Below are 21,674 nucleotides of genomic sequence, written 5' to 3'. Positions count from 1 at the left end.
AACAGTCAGCATGGATTCACCAAGGGCAAGTCATGCCTGATTAACCTAATTGCCTTCTATGATGAGATAACTGGCTCTGTGGGTGAGGGAAAAGGAATGGATGTGTTGTTCCTTGACTTCAGCAAAGCTTTTGATATGGTCTCCCACAGTATTCTTGCCAGCAAGTTAAAGGCGTATGGGCTGGATGAATGGACTATAAGGTGGATAGAAAGCTGGCTAGATCATTGGGCGCAACAGGTAGTGATCAATGGCTCCATGTCTAGTTGGCAGCTGGTATCAAATGGAATGCCCCAAGGCTTGGTCCTGGGACCGTTTTTGTTCAATATCTTCATTAATGATCTGGAGGATGGCATGGATTGCATCCTCAGCAAGTCTGCAGATGACACTAAACTGGGAGGTGTGGTAGATACGCTGGAAGGTAGGGATAGGATACAGAGGGACCTTGACAAATTAGAGGATTGGACCAAAAGAAATCTGATGAGGTTCAACAAGGACAAGTGTGAGTCCTGCACTTAAGATGGAAGAATCCCATGCATTGCTACAGACTAGGGACCGAGTGGCTAGGCAGTAGTTTCTACAGAAAAGGACCTAGGGGTTACAGTGGATGAGAAGCTGGATATGAGTCAACAGTGTGCCCTTGTTGCCAAGAAGGCTAGCTGCATTTTGGGCTATATAAGTAGGAACCTTGCCAGCAGATCGAGGAACGTGATCATTCCCCTCCATTCGGCATTGGTAAGGCCTCATTTGGAGTACTATGTCCAGTTTTGGGCCCCACAGCATAAGAAGGATGTGGAAAAATTGGAAAGAGTCCAGAGGGAATAAAAAATGATTAGGGGGCTGGAGCACATAACTTATGAGAAGAGGCTGAAGGAAGTGGAGGTTATTTAGTCTGTAGAAGAGAAGAAGGAGGGGGGGATTTGATAGCTGCTTTCAACTACCTGAAAGGGGGTTCCAAAGAGGATGGATCTAGATTGTTCTCAGTGGTAGCAGATGACAGAACATGGAGTAATTGTCTCAAGTTGCAGTGCAGGTTGGATATTAGGAAAAACTTTTTTCCTAGGAGGGTGGTGAAGCACTGGAATGGGTTACCTAGGGAGGTGATGCAATTCTTAGAGGTTTTTAAGGTCAAGCTTGACAAAGCCGTGGCTGGGATGATTTAGTTGGGGATTGGTCCTGCTTAGAGCAGGGAGTTGGACTAGATGACCTCCTGAGGTCTCTTCCAACCCTCGTATTCTAAGAACATAAGAATGGCCATACTGGGTCATACCAATGGTCCATCTAGCCAGTATCCTGTCTTCTGGCAGTGACCAGTTCCAGATGCTTCAGAGGGAATGAATAGAACAGGGCAGTTTCTCGAGTGATTTGTCCCATGTTGTCCAGTCCCAGTTTCTGGCTGTCTGAAGTTTAGGGACACCCAGAGCATGGGGTTGCGTGCCCGACCATCTTGGTTAGTAACTATTGATGAACCTATCCTGTGAACTTACCTAATTTTTTTTTTTAACACAGTTTTACTTCTGGCCTGCATAACATCTCATGGCAGTGAGGTCCACAGGTTGACAGTGTTGTGTGACAAAGTGTTTCCTTATATTTTAAATGTGCTGCCTGTTAATTTCATTGGATAACCTGTGGTTCTTGTGTTCTATGAAGGGGTAAATAACACTTTTTTTTTTTTTTTTTTATGCCACACCATTCTTAATTTTATAGAACTCTATCATACCCCACCTTAGTTGTCTCTCTTCTAAACTGAACAGTCCCAGTCTTTTTAATCAGCAGCTCTCAACCAAGGGCTCAGGGTCCCCATATAGGCTGCAAGCAGATTTCAGGGGATCTACCAAAATAAACCAGAGAGCAGGGCCAGCATTAGACTTGCAGAAAGCTGAAGCCCAAGCCCTGCTGCCTGGGGCTGAAGCCAAAGCAACTTAGCTTCGTGCGGCCCCAGGCAGTTGCCTGCTTGTTGCCCTCTAATGCTGGCTCTGGCTTTTAATGTACTGGATATGCTGAAAAATAGTTGTTGTGGCACAGGTAGGCTGTGGAACTTTTATAGCATATTGGGGTGAGGGGGCCTCAGAAAGAGAGGTTGGAAAAAACCTTTTTTTAATCTCTCCTCATATGGAAGCTGTTCCCTATCCCTAATCATTTTTGTTGCTATTCTCTGTACGCTTTGCAATTCTAATTGATATATTATCTTTGAGTTGGGGTGACCAAAACTGCATTCAGTATTTAAGGTGGGCGTACCATGGCATTATATTTACTGTCTTATCTATCCCTTTCCTAATGGTTCCTAACATTCCGTTAGCTTTTTTTGACAGCCGCTGCATATTGAGCAGATGTTTTCAGAGAACTGTCTGCCAAGATCAACTAATCCAGACCCTATCATTTTGTATGTATAGTTGGAATAACATTTGCCAGTGTGCATTACTTGGCACTTACCAACATTTGAATTTTATCTGCCATTTTATTGCTCAGTCACCCAGTTTTGTGAGATCCCTTTGTAATTCTTTGTAGTCAGCTTTTGACTTACTTATCTTCAGTCATTTAGTATTATCTGCAAATTTTCCCACCTCACTCTTCACCCCCTTTTCCGGATCATTTATGAATAAGAACAGATCCCAGTACAAATCTTTGAGGGACTTTGCTATTTACCTTTTTCCATTGTGAAAACCGACCATTTAATCCTGTTCTTTGTTTCTTATCTGTTAATCAGTTATTGATCTATGAGAGAATTTTTCCTTGTATTCTGTGACTGCTTATTTTGGTTGAGCGCTTTTGGTGAAGGACTTTGTCAAACGCTTTCTGAAAGTCCAAGTCCACTCACTCGTGTCCACATGCTTGTTGACACCCTCAAAGAAATCCAATAGATTGGTGAGGCATGAATTCCCTTTACAAAAGCTGTGTTGAGTTTTTTTCCTCAACAGATCACGTTCTGTTCTGTTCTTATAGTTTCAATCAGTTTGCTTGGTACTAAAGTTAGGTTTACCAGCCTCTAATTGCCAGAATCGCCTCAGGAGCTTTTTAAAAAAATTAGTGTCACATTAATTATCCTCGAATCACAGGCTGATTTTAGCCATAGGTTTAAATAATACAGTTAGCAGTTCTGCAATTTTGTATTTGAGTTTCTTAAAAACTCTTGGATGAATTCCATGTGGTCCTGGTGACTTACTACTGTTTAGTTTATCAGTTTGTTCCAAAACCTCCTCTACTGACACCTCAATCTGGGACTGGGGTGACTGAGTGTCCATTTTTGGACTGGAACACCCAGTTGAACAGCGATCTTGGTGCCTCTGACCGGGCCGTTGACTGTCCAGTTTATGATGCCACACAGCGAGGCTGGCAGGCTCCCTGCTAGCCTCCATGCTGCACGGCTCCTGGGAAGCAGCTGGCATGTTGCCTTCCAGCTTCTACGCAGAGGGACCAGCAGAGGGCTCTGCACGTTGCCCCTGCCCCAAACGCCATCCCGCAGCTCCCATTGGCTGGGAACCGCATAGAAGCCAGAGGGAGGACATGCAGCTGCTTCTGGGAACTGTTTGAGGTAAGTGCCACCTGGAGCCTGAACACCTGCCCTCCTCCCAGGCCCCAACTCCTTGCCCCAGCCTGATCCGTCTCCCACCCTCTGTACCCCTCGATCCCAACCCAAAGCATCTTCCTTCACCCCAAACGTCTCATCCCTAGCCCCACCCCAGGGCCCACACTCCCAGCCAGAGCCCTCGCACCCTCAGTTCCAGCCCAGAGCCCCGTCCTGCACTCCGAACGCCTCAGCAACAGCCAGGAGCTCTCTCCTGCATCCTGAACCCCTCATTTCTGGCCCCACCTGGAACCAGCACCTTCAACCCAGAGCCCGTACTTCTTTCCACACCCCAACACTCTGCCTCAGCCTGCTTTTCTTTTTTGGCCTGCCTAATTATACTTTTACACTTGACTTGCCAGAGTTTATGCTGTTTCCTATTTTTCTCAGTAGGATTTGACTTCCAGTTTTTAAAGGGATGCCTTTTTGCCTCTAACTACCTCTTTTCTTTTTTCTTTTTGCCATGATTGTGGCTTTCTTTTTGTCCTCTTAGTTTGAACCTCTGCTGTGGTGTGTTTAAAAAGTTTCCATGCAGCTTGCAGGCATTTCACTCGTGTGACTGTTCCTTTTAATTTTCATAGAATCATAGACTTTAAGGTCAGAAGGGACCATTATGATCATCTAGTCTGATCTCCTGCACAATGCAGGCCACAGAATCTCACCCACCCACTCCTGTATCAGATCTATGTCTGAGCCATTGAAGTTCTCAAATCATGGTTTAAAGACTTCAAGGTGCAGAGAACCTTCCAGGAAGTGATCCGTGCCCCACACTGCAGAGGAAGGCGAAACCCCCCCAGGGCTTCTGCTGATCTGCCCTGGAGGAAAATTCCTTCCCGACCCCAAAAATGGCGATCAGCTAACCCTGAGCATATGGGCAAGACTCACCAGCCAGACACCCAGGAAAGAATTATCTGTAGTAACTCAGATCCCACCCCATCTAACATCCCATCGGGCATATTTACCGCTAATAGTCAAAGACAAACTCATTGCCAAAATTAGGCTATCCCATTATACCATCCCCTCCATAAACTTATCAAGCTTAGCCTTGAAGCCAGATTTGTCTTTTGCCCCCACTAACTCCCCTTGGAAGGCTGTTCCAGAACTTCACTCCTCTGATGGTTAGAAACCTTTGTCTAATTTCAAGTCTAAACTTCCTGATAGCCAGTTTATATCTATTTGTTCTTGTATCCACATTGGTACTAAGCTTAAATAATTCCTCTCCCTCCCTGGTATTTATTCCTCTGATATATTTATAGAGAGCAATCAGATCTCCCCTCAGCCTTCTTTTGGTTAGGCTAAACTAGCCAAGCTCTTTGAGTCTCCTTTCATATGACAGGTTTTCCATTCCTTGGATCATCCTAGTAGCCCTTCTCTGAACCTGTTCCAGTTTGAATTCACTCTTCTTAAACATGGGAGACCAGAACTGCACACAGTATTCCAGATGAGGTCTCACCAGTGCCTTGTATAATGGTACTAACACCTCCTTATCTCTACTGGAAATACCTCGCCTGATGCATCCCAAGACCGCATTAACTTTTCTCAAAGCCATATATCACGTTGTCGGCTCATAGTCATCCTGTGATCAACCAATACTCAGAGGTCCTTCTCCTTCTCTGTTACTGCCAACTGATGCCTCCCCAGCTTATAACAGTAGTTCTTGTTATTAATCCCTAAATGCATCACCTTACACTTATCACTATTAAATTTCATCCTATTACTATTACTCCAGTTTACAAGGTCATCCAGATCTTCCTGTATGATATCCCGGTCCTTTTCTGTATTGGCAATACCTCCCAGCTTTGTGTCATCTGCAGACTTTATTAACACATTTCCACTTTTTGTGCCAAGGTCAGTAATAAAAAGATTAAATAAGATTGGTCCCAAAACTGATCCCTGGGGAACTCCACTAGCAACCTCCCTCCAGCCTGACAATTTACCTTTCAGTATGACCTGTTGTCTCTCCTTTAACCAGTTCCTTATCCACCTTTCAGTTTTCATACTGATCCCCATCTTTTCCAAATTAGCTAATAATTCCCCATGTGAAACTGTATCAAGTGCCTACTGAAATTGAGATAAATTAGATCTACTGCATTTCCTTTTTCTAAAAAATGATACCTTCTCAAAAAAGGAGAGATCAGGTTGTTTTGGCACGATCTAACTTTTGTAAAACCATGTTGTATTTTGTCCCAATTACCATTGACCTCAATGTCCTTGCTTACTTTTTCCTTCAAATTTTTTTCCAAGACCTTGCATATTACAGATGTCAAACTGACAGGCCTGTAGTTGCCCAGATCACGTTTTTTTCCCTTTCTTAAAGATGGGAACTATGTTAGCAATTCTCCAGTCATACGGTACAACCCCTGAGTTTACAGATTCATTAAAAATTCCTGCTACTGGGCTTGCAATTTCATGTGCCAGTTCCTTTAATATTCTTGGATGATTTAACTAGCTTCCTCATTTTTGTGTAGTTCTCCTTTTTGAAGTTAAATGCTACTCTGGTGAGCTTCTTTGATATTTTCCCACTTACAAGGATGTTAAATTTAACTGCATTATGGTTGCTCTTACCAAGCAGTTCATCTGTAGTCACCTCTTGGAACAGAACCTGAGCTCCACTCAGGGCTAAATCAAGAAGTAGTCATTAATGGTGTCTAGAAATTTTATGCCTGCATCCCATCCTAGTCAACATCGGGGTATATCAATTATCCCCTTATTATTGAGTTTTCTCTAATCTCCCCCAGCATTTTACAGTCACTGTCCCCATGCTGGTCTAGTGGTTGGTTACCAACTCTTTGCTTATTCAAGCATAAGGGACCATTTCATTCAGAATGGACCACTGTGATCATCTGGTATCAGAGGGATAGCTGTGTTAGTCTGGATCTGTAAAAGCAGCAAAGAGTCCTGTGGCACATTATAGACTAACAGACTTATTGGAGCATGAGCTTTCGTGAGTGAATACCCACTTCATCGGATGCATGTAGTGGAAATTTCCAGGGGCAGGTATATATATGCAAGCAAGAAGCAGGCTAGAGATAACGAGCTTAGTTCAATCAGGGAGGATGAGGCCCTCTTCTAGCACTTGAGGTATGAAAACCAAGGGAGGAGAAACTGCTTTTTGTAGTTGGCAAGCCATTCACAGTCTTTGTTTAATCCTGAGCTGATGGTGTCAAATTTGCAGATGAACTGAAGCTCAGCAGTTTCTCTTTGAAGTCTGGTCCTGAAGTTTTTTTGCTGCAGGATGGCTACCTTTAAATCTGCTATTGTGTGTCCAGGGAGATTGAAGTGTTCTCCTACAGGTTTTTGTATATTGCCATTCCTAATATCTGATTTGTGTCCATTTATCCTTTTCCGTAGGGACTGTCCAGTTTGGCTGATGTACATAGCAGAGGGACATTGCTGGCATATGATGGCGTATATTATGTTGGTGGACATGCAGGTGAATGAACCGGTGATGATGTGGCTGATCTGGTTAGGTCCTGTGATGGTGTCGCTGGTGTAGATATGTGGGCAGAGTTGGCATCGAGGTTTGTTGCATGGATTGGTTCCTGAGCTAGAGTTACTATGGTGCTGCAGTTAACTGGTGAGAATATGCTTCAGGTTGGCAAGTTGTCTGTGAGCGATGACTGGCCTGCCACCCAAGGCCTGTGAAAGTGTGGGATCATTGTCCAGGATGGGTTGTAGATCCCTGATGATGCGTTGGAGGGGTTTTGTGATCATCTAGTCTGTTGATGTGCATTGTGATCATCTGGTCTGACATCCTGTATGCTACATGCCATAGAATTTCCCCACAACAATTCTAAGAGCAGATCTTTTAGAAAAACATCCAATCTTGATTTTAAAATCATCAGTGGTGGAGAATCCACCACAACCCTTGCTAAATTGATCCAGGGATCAGTGAACTCTCACCATTACAAATTTATACCTTATTTACAGTTTTAATTTGTCTAGCTTTAACTTCCAGCCATTGGGTCATGTTAGACCTTTCTCTGCTAGATTGAAGATCCCATTATTAAACATTTGTTTCCCATGTAGGTATTTGTAGGCTGTAATCAAATCATCCCTTAACCTTCTTTTTGTTTAGCTAAGTAAATTGAGCTCCTTGACTGTGTGACGTTAAGATGTGTTTTCTAATCCTTTAATCATTGTCTTGGCTCTTCTCTGAACCCTCTCCAATTTATCAACATCAAGGGCTGGGCCCTATCTGTAGAGACTAAAATGTCTTGAATCTGCCCTCATGACTAACTTGGAGATGTATACTATGGAGAGTTCCCAGTGGAGGCTGCTTAGAATCAAATTTGGGACTGGCTGTGTCTCCAGATGAGAGCTGCACTGTGGGCCCATGAGCTGCACTTTGGTCACCTTTTGTTTTAGGAAGTTGTTGATGTATAAGTACTTATGCAGGGCAGAGACTGGATGAAAGATCCCAGGCTATTATTCCCAAGGGTCTCTAAAGCAGTGGGGCTTTCATTTATATGTAGGTGTGTTGTGCTGGTTTCCATTCCACTGTCATTACCTGGGAGATGGTTCCTTCTGTTGAGTATTTATTTTGGCAACTATCCAGGCTACTCAGAGGCCTAAGATGAGGTAGGAATTAGCTGTGTAGTGGTTGTCTTGCTGAGACTGCCAGTTGTAATGGAGATTTCTGTGATACCCTCTAGGAATTAAAATTGAGAATCTACCAGATTATTTGTTCTAGACAGCCATCAGATGGGTATGACTTGAGTTGTGCTGGACTGGAGCTGGTGTGTCCCATCACCTCCTTAGCTGTCAAGTCTTCTTCAGGGGAGTGTAACCCTGGGTGATTTTCCACTGCTTTTTAATGACTGATATATCTCAAGCTGGTCACCTGTAGCAGTTGGGACAGGCTAAGTCAGGGGTTCTCAAACTGGGAGTCACAAGGTTATTATATGGAGGGCCGCAACTCATCAGCCTCCACCCTAAACCCCGCTTTGCCTCCAGCACTTATAATGGTGTTAAAGGTGTTTTAATTTATAAAGGGGGGAGGGTCACACTCAGAGGCTTGCCATGTGAAAGGGGTCACCAGTGCAAAAGTTTGAGAACCACTGGTCCAAGTGCTATCCCTCTTCCTACCTGTTTTTTAAATAATTTCATTATGAGTGGAGTTGGCAGCATGGCACAACACTTCCCATTATAAACCCCTCTTTTCAGTTGTTATAACTAGGGCTGTCAAGCAATTAAAAAAATTAATCATGCGATTAATCGTGCTGTTAAACAATAATAGAATACCATTTATTAAATATTTTGGATGTTTTTTCTATATTTTTCAAATATATTGATTTTAATTACAACACAATACAAAATGTACAGTGCTCACTTTAGATTTTTTATTACAAATATTTGCATTGTAAAAAACCAAAATAGTATATTTCAATTCCCCCATTAAAAATACTGTAGTGCAATCTCTTTATCATGAAAGTTGAACTTAATTGTACATTTGTGTGTACAAAAGAGTTGCATTGTTTTTATTTTTTAATGCAAAGGTGTAGAACCTACATGTCTACTCAGTTCTACTTCTTGTTCAGCCAATCGCTCAGACAAAAAAGTTTATTTACCTTTGCAGGAGATAATGCTGCCTGCTGCTTGTTTACAATGTCACCTGGAAGTGAGAACAGGCATTCACATGGCACTATTGTAGCTGGCATCGCAAGATATTTACGTGCCAGATGTGCTAACAATTCATATGTCCCTTCATGCTTCAACCACCATTCTGGAGGACATGCTTCCATGCTGATGACAGGTTCTACTTGGTAATGATTCAAAACTGTGCGGACTGATGCATGTTCATTTTCATCATCTGAGTCAGATGCCACAGCAAAATGTTTATTTTCTTTTTTGGTGGTTTGGGTTCTGTAGTTTCCGCTTCAGAATGTTGCTCTTTTAAGACATCTGAAAGCATGCTCTACACCTTGACCCTCTCAGATTTTGGAAGGCACTTCAGATTCTTAAACGTTGGGTTGAGTGGTGTATCTATCCTTAGAAATCTCACATTGGTACCTTCTTTGCGTTTTGTCAAATCTGCGGTGAAAGTGTTCTTAAAACGAACAACATGTGCTGGGTCATCATCTGAGACTGCTATAACATGAAATATATGTCAGAATGCTGGTAAAAGAGCAGGAGGCATGCAATTCTCCCCCAAGGAGTTCAGTCACAAATTTAATTAACAGTTTTTTTTAAATGAGCGTCATCAGCATGGAAGCATGTCCTGTGGAATGTTGGCTAAAGCATGAAGGGGCATATGAATGTTTAGCATATCTGACATGTAAATACCTTGCAATGCCTGCTACCAAAGTGCCATGCGAGTGCCTGTTCTCACTTTCATGTGACATTGTAAATAAGAAACGGGCAGCATTATCTTCCATAAATGTAAACAAACTTTTTTGTCTGAGCGATTGGCTGAACAAGAAGTAGGACTGAATGGACTTGTCGTCTCTAAATTTTTACATTGTTTTGTTTTTGAGTGCAGTTACATAACAAAAAAAAATAAATCTACATTTGTAAGTTGCACTTTCACAATAAAAGCAGCAAAGAATCCTGTGGCACCTTATAGACTAACAGACGTTTTGGCTCCTGAGCTTTCGTGGGTGAATTAATCGAGAGCCCTAATTATAAGTTTTCCTAGCTTTAATTGTTTTTGGCTAAAAATGTCCATGTTTGCTCTTCTTCAGACTGATTTTGTTTTGGTTTTTGTAAAGTTACAAGAAAAATGGTTGTCAGTTCTGAGACCAAGATTAGGGAAAAACACAATATGTGGCAGAGGTGTTATCCTGGGATCAGGGAGGTGCCTTTTGCTGTCCTTATGAAAATTCATCCAGATTTGTCCACGCTATAAGTCTCTGAAAATCAACATTCACACATGCTCAATCAAGCTTTGAAAGAAGTTTGGTGTTTTAAAATTTGCATGTTGTGTTCCCCTCAAGTAGCTGGTCCTCAAAAGGGTAACAGTCTACTACTGCTATCAGTTATTCTTTTAGCTTGATCAATAGAGGGTTGTACTGTTGCTGTACAGGTCCTTGGTTCCCACTTGCTAATGAACTGTGTAGGAGGTCATTATGGTTCTACAGGACAATTTTTTTTTTCAATTTGCTTTTTAAAAAACTTAGGAAATAACATATGTTTAAAGCAATATTTAATGTTGCAATGTCAAGCACTCAAAGGTTAGGAAATGTTCTTGCAGTCCTAATCCAGCCCTCCTCTGCATGTGTAGAACAGTATAGTCTTTCCTCACATAAACACCCCTGCCTCATTCTATCCACAGGATGGACAGTGAAAAAAGCAGAGGATCGCAAGAAAAGAAGGGGTAAGGCACTGGACTTAGAACCCAGCTCTTGTGGGTTTATTTCTAGAACTGCTACAGGCTTTCAGTGTTGTTTGAAGACAGGGCTGTTTCATAAAACACAGGCACAGAGGGGGCAGAATTAAGGGTGCACGGGCAACTTTAAATCTGACTTTTCCTGGCTTCTGAGGGCTTGACTTTGCAACTTTCACATTCTACTAAAAATCTTGTAAAGTGAGGGATAGTAGTGGAAATGATTGGAGTCAATCAGCACTGTAATACTTAGGTGTCCCTGAGTAGCTAAGGGAAGGACAGGGTGCTCAGTGGTGTCTGAGAATAGATGCTCCTTGTCACTGGTTGGACACTGAAGAAATAAGGTTTCTAAATTGGCATTTAAATGTTGCCATAAAGCACATCAACAGCTTTATGAGCACAACTAATTTTGCAGCCTATAAAGTAGTTTTAAAGCTCTCATGAGGGTTTTAAAGGTGATCTGCAAAGATTTCATCAGAAATAAGCCAAGAACAAGGTTCTGTGTGGAAAACTCAGGACAAGTAACAATGACTACTCGTGAGGGAATTCTGCACCTGAAAATGATGTGCACAATATTTTAAAATTTTGCAAAATTTGGCACATTTTATTGTCATAATAACATAATATAATCATTCCAGTTTCAATTATTTTGAGTTTTTTCAAAATACTGGTCAGCAAGTATGTCTGTAACCATACAGACAACAACAAAAATCAGGGAATGTGTTTTGACCAATAGATTCCTTACTAGGTATATTAATACAGATCTTTGAGTACTAATGCTTTTAAACTATAATACAGAAATGTATTTTTCGCACCCCTCAGAAGCAATGCAAAGGCTTCAGGGAGTCAGGGGTAACAGAGGAACTGAGGGGGATGGAAATAATTGCTGAGAAGGAGTCGAGGGGTGAACCTGGGGGGTTGTTGTGTGGGTGGGAGAACTAGGAAACAGGGGTTTTTTTGGAGGAGTAGGAGGAGGAGGTGGTGGTGGTAGGGAGTTGGGGAGCCTCCCCTATGCAGACTGTGGCTGACTCCTAGTCTCTCCCATTCAGCCAGGTCTAGCTGCCTCTGTCCCCTTGTGGCCTTCCACCCCCCCGCTGCTGTGTGCCCCCCATCCCCATGTTTCCTTGCACCACCTCTCCCTCCTGTCCCATGTGGCCCTGCATCCTTGCTCCCATTCAGCCATTGGCTCAGTGCTGTCACCTCGCTAGCTCCTGTGCCCCCGCTCCAGTCTGTGCCCTCCTAGCCCTTCTGAACCCCAGCCTTGTGTGACCCACTCTGTCCATACTCCCATATATCCCATCCCTCCTCACCTGGCCCCGTGGGCAAGGTGCTATGAGGAAGGCAGCCTTTTCGCCCTCCTTCTCTGTGGTGGCTGGCTGCTCTGGCCCATAAGCCCACTGTTCTTTCTTCTGTCACCACCTGGTGAGAGAAGGGTGTAATTGCAGATTCCCTTTGCTTCCCCCATTAGAATCGGGCGGGGGTGAGGAGTTGAGTGCCCTGTAGTCTCTTTCCAGTTTGGTATGCCCAGCATGTAACTCTGTGCTTGACTGGAGCCTGAAAACCTCTGTGCTAGGGAGGGGTTGAACTTAAGAAAGCTAGGTTCAATTCAGGGCCAGGCCCATTGCCTCTTACTTCTAGGGGTGGCGGCTGGGGAGTTCGGGGGCAGTCAGTGTCCCTAGCTTGGTGTGAGCCTTGCATTGCAACCCTTTTTGGGAAGTTAAGTGGCCCAGAGGGGCTGTGAGGGTTGTCTCATCCAAGTTTTGGAGTTGAGGGAATGATTCTCAGGGCTTTGTAAGGGGTGAAAAGAATACAATTTGGGGAGCAAGGAAGATGTAGGTAGGGCTTGGTGTGCCTTTCTCGAGGTTGTCATAGCTTGCTGGAGACTGAGTCGGGGTGAGCGACTCTATTTCGTACTGCTCAATCTGAAGCTAGTCTTTGTATCTGGACACACATCATTCCAGGAGTTGATGGACAAGTTTCCGTGGGGGAGACTTGAGCCTGCACTGGTGTTTAGTGTGCCGGAAGGCTGGTTGCTCTCTGATTCTGTCATGCCTTCCCAAAGTCTCTTCCCTTTCCTTGGGCCTTCTCTTCCCTGGCTTGGTGGATGAGTTGTAGTATGTTTTCTCTCCTAAGGCTGGCTGTGTGTTCTGCTTCGCTCACTCTCTCTCCTTCTGCTTTCTTGTTCATTGTACAGCCAGATCTGGGGAAAAGCAGCTCCTTATTGGCTGGCTGGCATGAACTATTTGTGCCCATCAGCTGTGCCCATTCCCCAGAGTTTGCACTGCTTGCTGTCTGGCAGCCATGCTGGCACCAAGTGAGCATCTGATATTCCTTGGAATCACAGGTCGTTTCTCATCCTAGTGCAGTTCTTGGCCATGATTCTTGCTTGTTTTTCTCAGGGTGGGGTGGATGCAAGGATAGTACTATGCTATTTTCATACCCAGCTCTCTCTCTCTGGCTTCAGTCCTGCATTCATTAAACCCCCACCCCAGGCACCCCAGGAATGCTGAGTAGCTGCTGAAGCCATGCTGCACTGAGGCTACTGAAATAGCTCTGGAATCCAAGTCAGTGCAGCATTCCATCTGGTTTTGCAGAGCAGTGGGTGGTTGGCACTGGAAAGCTATTTGAGCCATGTCCAGGGCCTGTCCTCAGCCATTGTGTCAAACTGGTTTGTTTAGTTTTTTTAAAGTGGAAAAAAAAATCTGAAAAAACTTTGATTTTTAAATGTGAATGTTGGGCATGGCCTGTGCACCAGGGTGGGGAGGATGGATCCATAGGTGTGGAAATGCAAGAGCGTGTTTTGTGGCATATGGATGTCTCCAGCAGTATTTTTTATCTTGAATTCATCTATGGCCAAGTCATGATGTCTTCCCTGTATGTGGAGAGCAGGGTCTGTGATGGGGTAGGAGGGAGAGACCTCATGTCTGTGGGAGACAGCCCCAGTTCAGTGTGTAACTTCAAAGAATTTCAAGGGCTTACAGTTTAAAAACATCTGCAGTGGGAAGTAAAGTCCTTTCTAAGTGTTAACTCTGTTGTTCTGAGATAATTTGATTCTGTTAGGATTTTGTAAGCTCACATGCAGCTTTATGCCCTCTTGGGCAGCTCTCAATCAGTCCTGCTCCACTCTAGAAATTTTTCTGTTAGTCAGATTAAAAATAATTTGACCCCCCTGTGTAAGAACCTGTGAGCAGGTGCCTTTTCCAGCCTAGTCCAAAACTGTGTCCACATGCTGGGAAGAGTTATAAATAGGGCTCTAACAAATTCATGGCCATGAAAAATGCATCACAAACTGTGAAATCTGGTCTTTGGTCTTGTGCGCTTTTACTCTATACCATAGAGATTTCATGGGGGAGATGAGTGTTTCTTAAATTGGGGGTCCTGACCCAAATAGGAATTGCAGGGAGTCATAAGGTTATTTTAGGGGTTCGCGGTGTTGCCACACATACTTTTGCACTGCCTTCAGAGCTGGGTGGCTGGAGAGCAGCAGCTGTTGGCCAGGCGCCCAGCTCTAAAGGCAACGCAGAAGTAAGGATGGTATTGTACTGCCACCCTTACTTCTGTGCTGATGCCTTCAGAGCTGGGCGACCGGAGAGTGGTGGCTGCTGACTGAGGGCCCAGCTCTGCAGGCAGCAGTAAGGGTGGCAGTACCATACCATGCCATCCTTGCTTCTACACTGCTGCTGGCAGCAGCGCTGCTTTCAGAGCTGGGCTTCTAGCCAGCAGCCACCACTCTCCAGCTGCCCAGCTCTGAAGGCAGCACCGTCGCCAGCAGCAGCACAGAAATAAGAGTAGCAGTGCCGCAACCCCCGTACAGTAACTCTGTTACCCTCCCACAACTCCTTTTTAGGTCAAGACCTCTACAGTTACAACATTGTGAAATTTCAGATTTAAATAGCTGAAATCATGAAATTTACGTTTTTAAAAATCTTATGACCATGAAATTGACCAAAATGGACATGAATTTGGTAGGTCCCTAGTTATAAACTCACCTCCTTTCTGGAGTCTGGCTTTATTGGCCATAAGAGGACATCAGCTGAGCTGTTCTGCTCTGCTGTTCTCCCACACTCAGGGCTGCGCTGCCCACACCCCAGATCTTTTTCTCTCTTGAGAGCTGCTTTCAGCTCCCTGGTAGCTAGCTGCTTTGCAAGCTGTGTGCACCAATGACTCAGCAGAACCCACTGCATTCTTTCCCAGCGCCTGCTGCAAGGTGGGGTGTTGCTTTGTGTCAGGCAGACTCGGTTTGTCAGCATCAAAACTTCACCTGTGAGCATGAAGCAAGCTGCAATACTTGTCCTCTCTAATCTTATGCCACAGCAAACTCTTCTTGTTTGTGGGGACTTGCTTGATGAATAGCAATGGGGCTTGTTCTGGCTGGAGTCATTCCACTGGCCTGTGAGAGGTCAGACTATTTTAGCCTTAACTGACTCCAATGCTAGTGAAAGGCATTAGGCTGGCAGACTTGTCCTCTGCCCCATGCCTCTGGCAGGTACAGAACGACTGCTGGGAGAGCTGAGCCAGGCCCTTGGTTTGCATGGGGGTTGACATGCTGGCCAGCTCCGGACAAATGGACAGTTATTGCCTGCTCTGGTGGTGGCTTCTGGGCTGAGGTGCCCCCACTGCTTTTTGAAAGCCCACTGCATAGTCCCTAGGGCACTGGCTTCCTGTGGTGGCTGGTCTGGGACCAATAACAGGGCCCCAGAGCAGTAGCAGCACTCCATGCCTCTTCTCCCCATTCTAGGGTGTATTTGTGTGTGTATGGGGCAGGGGGAGAGAGGTGGCAGGAGAAAGACCTGGGTCCCTCAAAATAAACAGAAAAAGCAGTACCCCGGTGTGCTGGGGTGAAGCGCTCCATGTGGGGCCCCCAGCTGCTGTTGATAACACAGCAGTTCTGCATGCTGGGATCCAATGTGGTGCATATGGCGTTCCCTTGGCACCCAGGGCAGACCCTCACACCCTTCTGTAACTGCATCCATCTCCAGTGCTGTGAGGTTTCTGCAGGGTGCCACCCTTCCTTGGTGAGATGCATGTGTTAAGTGGCCCTTTCACAATCCTTGGGAGGAATAACTGCTGCCTCCAGGGGACATGTACACTGCAAGAAAAAGACTACCACAGCAAGTCTTAGAGCCTAGGTCAGCTGTGTGACACTACCCAGGGTACAGTCTGGACTGATGAACAGCTGTGCCCCCTCAGTTCTCCACCCTGGGGTACCTTTTGTACTGCTTTGCTGTGGGAGCTTACCACTCCTGATCGTCCCCACAAAGCCTCCAGCAGGTAAGTTACTCCCAGCTATAGTATATGAGTGCTGTAGCTAGCCACTCTTGAATTACACTGCAGAGCAACACCAGCAAATTTCCAGTCCCAGACTTCCCCCAGAAATGTATGTCTTGTACTCTCCTGCTTACTTCTGGACAATACAAGCTCATATAAAGTCCGTCATTTTATTAATAGAAAATGATTTGCACAAATCCTGTTATCCCAAATGGAGTTTCCCAAACTCTTCAGTGCAAACATACTAGTTTAGAGAAAACAACAGAAGAAATTCATTAACTACTAAAGATAGATTTTAATTGATTATCCATAATGAGGCATGAAAGTCAGAATTGGTTATAAGAAAATAAAAGTAAAACCCAAATAATATCTAACTTAAGCTAAATTAATTCAAAGCAAAGGTCTGTCTTGCCCCATGTTACAGCAGTCTTGCTGGCTGAATTTCATAGACTTTAAGGTCAGAAGTTTTGACCTCCTGCACAATACAGGCCACAGAATCTCACCCACCCACTCCTGTAATAAACCCCTAACCTATGTCTGAGCTATTGAAGTCCTCAAATCATGGTTTACAGACTTCAAGATGCAGAGAATCCCACATGACCTGTGCCCCACACTGCAGAGGAAGGCGAAAAACTCCCAGAGCCTCTGCCAATCTGCCCTGGAGGAAAATTCCTTCCTGACCCCAAATGTGGTGATCAGCTAAACCCTGAGTATGTGGGCAAGACTCACCAGCCAGACACCCAGGAAAGAATTCTCTGTAGTAACTCAGATCCCACCCCATCTAACATCCCATCATAGGCCATTGGGCATATTTACCGCTAATAGTCAAAGATCAATTAATTGCCAAAATTAGGCTATCCTATCATATCATCCCCTCCATAAACTTATCAAGCTTAGTCTTGAAGCCATATATGTCTTTTGCCCCCACTGCTCCCCTTGGAAGGCTGTTCCAGAACTTCACTCCTCTGATGGTTAGAAACCTTTGTCTAATTTCAAGTCTAAACTTCCTGATGGCCAGTTTATATCCATTTGTTCTTGTGTTCACATTGGTACTGAGTTTAAATAATTCCTCTCCCTCCCAGGTATTTATCCCTCTGATATATCCCTAAATGCGAGGTTTGCACTTTTTAGTATTAAATTTCATCCTATTAGTGTTACTCCAGTTTACAGGGTCATCCAGATTTTCTTTTATCATATCCAAGTCCTTCTCTGTATTGGCAATACCTCACAGCTTTGTGTCATCCGCAAACTTTATTAGTACGGTCCCACTTTGTGTCAAAGTCAGTAATAAAAAGATTGGTCCCCAAACCGATCTCTAAGGAACTCCACTAGTAACCTCCCTCCAGCGTGACAGTTCACCTTTCAGTATGACCCGTTGTCGTCTCCCCTAAACCAGTTCCTTATTATCCACCTTTTAATTTTCATATTGATCCCCATCTCTTCCAATTTAACTAATAATTCCCCATGTGGAACTGTACCAAATGCCTTACTGAAATCAACATAAATTAGGTCCACTGTGTTTCCTTTGTCTAAAAAATCTGTTACCTTCTCAAAGGAGAAGATCAGGTTGGTTTGGCACTATCTACCTTTTGTAAAACCATGTTGTATTTTGTCCCAATTACCATTGACCTCAATGTCCTTAACTACTTTCTCCTTCAAAATTTTTTCCAAGACCTTGCATACTATAGATGTCAAACTAACAGGTCTATAGTTACCTGGATCACCTTTTTTTTTTGTCCCCCCCCTTTCTGAAAAATAGGAACTATGTTAGCAATTCTCCAGTCATACAGTACAACCCCTGAGTTTACAGATTCAATAAAAATGCTTGCTAATGGGCTTGCAATTTCATGTGCCAGTTCCTTTAATAGTCTTGGATGAAGATTATCTGGGCCTCCCCATTTAGTCCCATTAAGCTGTTCGAGTTTGGCTTCTGCCTCAGTTGTGGTAATACCTACCTCCATATCCTCATTCCTATTTTTTCATCTGCCATTATCCCTAAGCTGCTCATTAGTCTCATTAAAGACTGAGGCAAAATATTTGTTTAGATATTGGGCCATGCCTAGATTATTCTTAGCCTCCACTCCATCCTCAGTGTTTAGCAGTCCCACTTGTTTTTTCTTTTTCTTCTTATTCATATGGCTATAGAACAGTGGTCAGCCGTCTTTCAGAAATGGTGTGCCGAGTCTTCATTTATTCACTCTAATTTAAGGTTTTGTGTGCCGGTAATACATTAACTTTTTTAGAAGGTCTCTATAAGTCTATATTATATAACTAAACTATTGTATGTAAAGTAAACAAAGTTTTCAAAATGTTTAAGAAGTGTCATTTAAAATTAAATTAAAATGCTGATCTTATGCCACCAGCTTGCTCAGCTCGCTGCCAGCCTGAGGTTCTGTTCACCTAGACTGACAGCGGGCTGAGCAGGGCCTGCGGCTGGGACCCCAGACCTGGTGGGGGTGGTTTTCAGGGGGTCAGGGCTGGGGGAGGGGGTTCAGGGCAGAGGGCTGGGGTGGGGGGAGGTCAAGGGTCAGGGCAGAGGGCTGGATGTGGGGGGGGCATGCAGGGCAGAGGGCTGGAGGGTGGGGGGATGCAGGGCAGAGGGCTGTGTGTTTGTTGGGGCAGGGGGGTTCAGGGCAGAGGGCTGGAGTGCTTGGCTCGTAGGGGTGCTCCCAGCCCCCTGTCCTGAGCAGCTCATGGCAGGGGGCTGGAAGGCATATGCCTGTTCCTCCAAGGCTCCATCCCTACCTCTCTCTATCTCCTCTAGGGGACTGCTGGCATGCTGTTGCTCTTTCCCCCCCCCTCCGCTAGGGCTAGCAGCTGATTGGCACAGGGAAAGAGAGGGGGCAGGGCAGGAAAGAACCTCTCTGGGGGAAGAAGCAGGGGAGAGGGAAGCTTGGCTTTTGGAGAACCAAGCTTCTGCCTCCTGCCCCTGCAGGGGAGAGCGGTGGGTGGGAGGGCTGAGGGCAAGGACTGCGGCAGGCGGCGGCGTGCCGCTCAGAATCGGCTCACTAGCCATGTTTGGCACACGTGCCGACCCCTGCTATAGAACCTTTTACTATTGGTTTTAATTCCCTTTGCAAGGTCCAACTCTACATGGCTTTTGGTCTTCCTCACTTTGTCCCTCCATGTTCTGGCCTCAATAAGGTAGCTTTCCTTGCTGATCCCTCCCATCTTCCATCCTTGTAGGCCTTCTGCTTTTTTTTAATCACCTCTCTGAGATACTTGCTCTACAACTTGTGTGTATGATTTTTTTCCCCTTTCTTGGGATGCAGGCGTCTGATAGTTTCTGCAACCTTGACTTGAAGTAATTCCAGGCCTCCTCCGCCTTTAGATCCACAAGTTCTTCAGTCCAATCCACTTCCCTAACTAATTTCCTTAATTCTTTAAAGTTAGCCCTTTTGAAATAAAAACCCTAGTCCCAGATCTATTTTTGTTTATCCTTCCATTTAGTTTGAACTGAATTAGCTCATGATTGCTCGAACCAACGTTGTCCCCTACAACTGTTTCTTCTGTGAGGTCTTCACTACTCACCAAAACCAAATCTAAAATGGCATCCCCTCTTGTTGGTTCAGCAACTACTTGGTGAAGGAATCCATCAGCTATTACATCCAGGAAAATCTGAGTCCTGTTATTATTACTAGCACTTGTCCTCCAGTCTGTATCTGGGAAGTTAGTCTCCCATGATCACACAATTCCTGTTAGTATTTACTTTATTAAAAAGGTCTCTATCCATGTCCAAATCAGATCCCGGTGGTCTATAGCACACCCCAAGCACTATCTCAGGAGGCTCTAATAGCTTTCTTGCCCAATGTGATTTTTTGCCCACACAGACTGTCTTATCCATTCTATCACTTCTTATTTCTTTACAGTCTACCTCATCATTGATATACAATGCCGCTCCACTACTCACCCCTGCAGCACCTCCTGCTGGTTTGTTCTGGGAATTAGCTCATTCCAGCTCCAGAGTGCCCTCTGCAGGCCAGTGAGCCGCCTGTCCTCTGGCCCCCGTGTCCCTCCATGGACCCGGTGCCCCTTTACTGGGATGCTGCTCCCTGCAGTAGCCCCTTTCTCTTAAGGTCTCCCCTCCCCAGGGGAACCCCCACCCACCTTCACCACCTTGCCTCAGTATCATCTAGCCCCATGCCCTGAGGCAGACTGCAGTATCATCCTACTTGCCACTGGCAAGGTTGAGTTTGGACCTGCTGCCTTGGCCTACCCTGGGCTTCCCTGTGCAACCCCTGGTACCTGTTAGCTCAATGCTAGGCTGCAGCCTGGGGGTTTCCAGGATGGAGCTCCCCAGGTCCTCTGCCTTTCCCCAGCCCTGCTCCAGTCAGGTACCCTGTCTCTAGCTCCTTGCAGCCAGGCCCATCTCCCTCTACAGGCAGAGGGAGACTCTTCCTTTTGGCTTCCCTGGCTGCCTTTATAAGGCCTTGTTGCTCAGCTTGGGGGCATGGCTCCAGCTGCAGCCACTTCCCCCAATCAGCTAGAGTTTTACCTTGCCCAGTCCAGCCCTCTGCAGGGCTTTTCCAACCCCTTCCAGGCTGGAGTGGGTGGTCACCCACCCTGCTAGGCTTTGCCTTTATTTCTGTCTTTCCTAAACAGCACATACCCTTCAATATCTGTACTCCAGTCATGCCTACTATTCCACCATGTTTCTTTTACCCCTATAGTATCTGGTTTCACTTCCTGCACCAGTAACTCTAGTTCCCCCATTTTGTTACTTAGGCTCCTTGCACTGGTGTACAAACATCTTAATTTTTGCTGTTTGGCTTCGCTCACATTCTTTATCCGATTAGGCCCAGACATTCTACTGCCGGTATCACCTATTAGAATGGTATCTACCTTCCACCTATATGTCCATTCTCCTACCCACGGCTGTATCCTTTCTTTCTTCGTTTTCTTCCCTCTCAATGTTAAATTCCGGTGTGAAGATTACCTGGACATCTCCCAACCCCAAATTCCTAGTTTAAAGCTCTCTTAATCAGTTGTGCCAGCCTCCATCCTAGAAGTCTATTTCCCTCCCTATTTAGGTGATGTCCATCCCAAAAGAACAGTCCTCTGTCCATATATGCCTCCCAGTGGCCATGCATCCCAGAGCTCTCCTTATAGCACAACTGCCTGAGCCATCTGTTGATCATCATAATCTTGTCAAACCTTGTTGCCCTTCTCATGGAACAGGCAGAATCCCACTGAAGGTCACCTGAGCCCTAATTTCCTTAGGTGTCTTCCCCAGCCTGGCATAGTCTCCCTTGATACGTTCCAGGAGAATCTAGCCGTATCATTTGAAGGACAAATCAGTGGATTCTTTCCCGCCCCCATTAGGATCCTCTTCAGCTTCAGGTCCTCATCCTGCATCTTAGCACCCATCAGACAGCACTCCCTTCTGTTCTCTGGATCAGCTCTGGTTACGAGCCTGTCTATCCTTCTCAGTAAGGAGTCCCCAATCATGTAGACTTGCCTTTTTCTGGTGATGGTGTGATTCTCCGGTCTATCCCCTGTTCCCTCTAGCTGCAAGTCCTC

General features: G+C 45.1%; 1 protein-coding gene across 6 annotated transcripts in view; it reads left to right on the top strand.

Annotated features, from left to right (window-relative positions):
- Positions 1–21,674, top strand: part of CHD6 (chromodomain helicase DNA binding protein 6) — a 209,531-nt gene that overhangs the window by 25,793 nt on the left and 162,064 nt on the right. Inside the window, exon 3 of one of the 6 annotated variants that reach the window (XM_030533535.1) lies at positions 10,836–10,877. The exons of the other annotated variants lie outside the window; for them this stretch is intronic. Within the exon in view, the coding sequence (XP_030389395.1) occupies positions 10,836–10,877 (42 nt within the window). The remainder of the gene's footprint in view (positions 1–10,835; positions 10,878–21,674) is intronic. 6 annotated transcript variants of the gene reach the window in all.

Source organism: Gopherus evgoodei, chromosome 14 (assembly GCF_007399415.2).
Source record: "Gopherus evgoodei ecotype Sinaloan lineage chromosome 14, rGopEvg1_v1.p, whole genome shotgun sequence".
NCBI classification, from domain to species: domain Eukaryota; kingdom Metazoa; phylum Chordata; order Testudines; family Testudinidae; genus Gopherus; species Gopherus evgoodei.
Note: the sequence above shows the minus strand (reverse complement) of the source record. Positions and strands in the feature narration are given on the sequence as shown.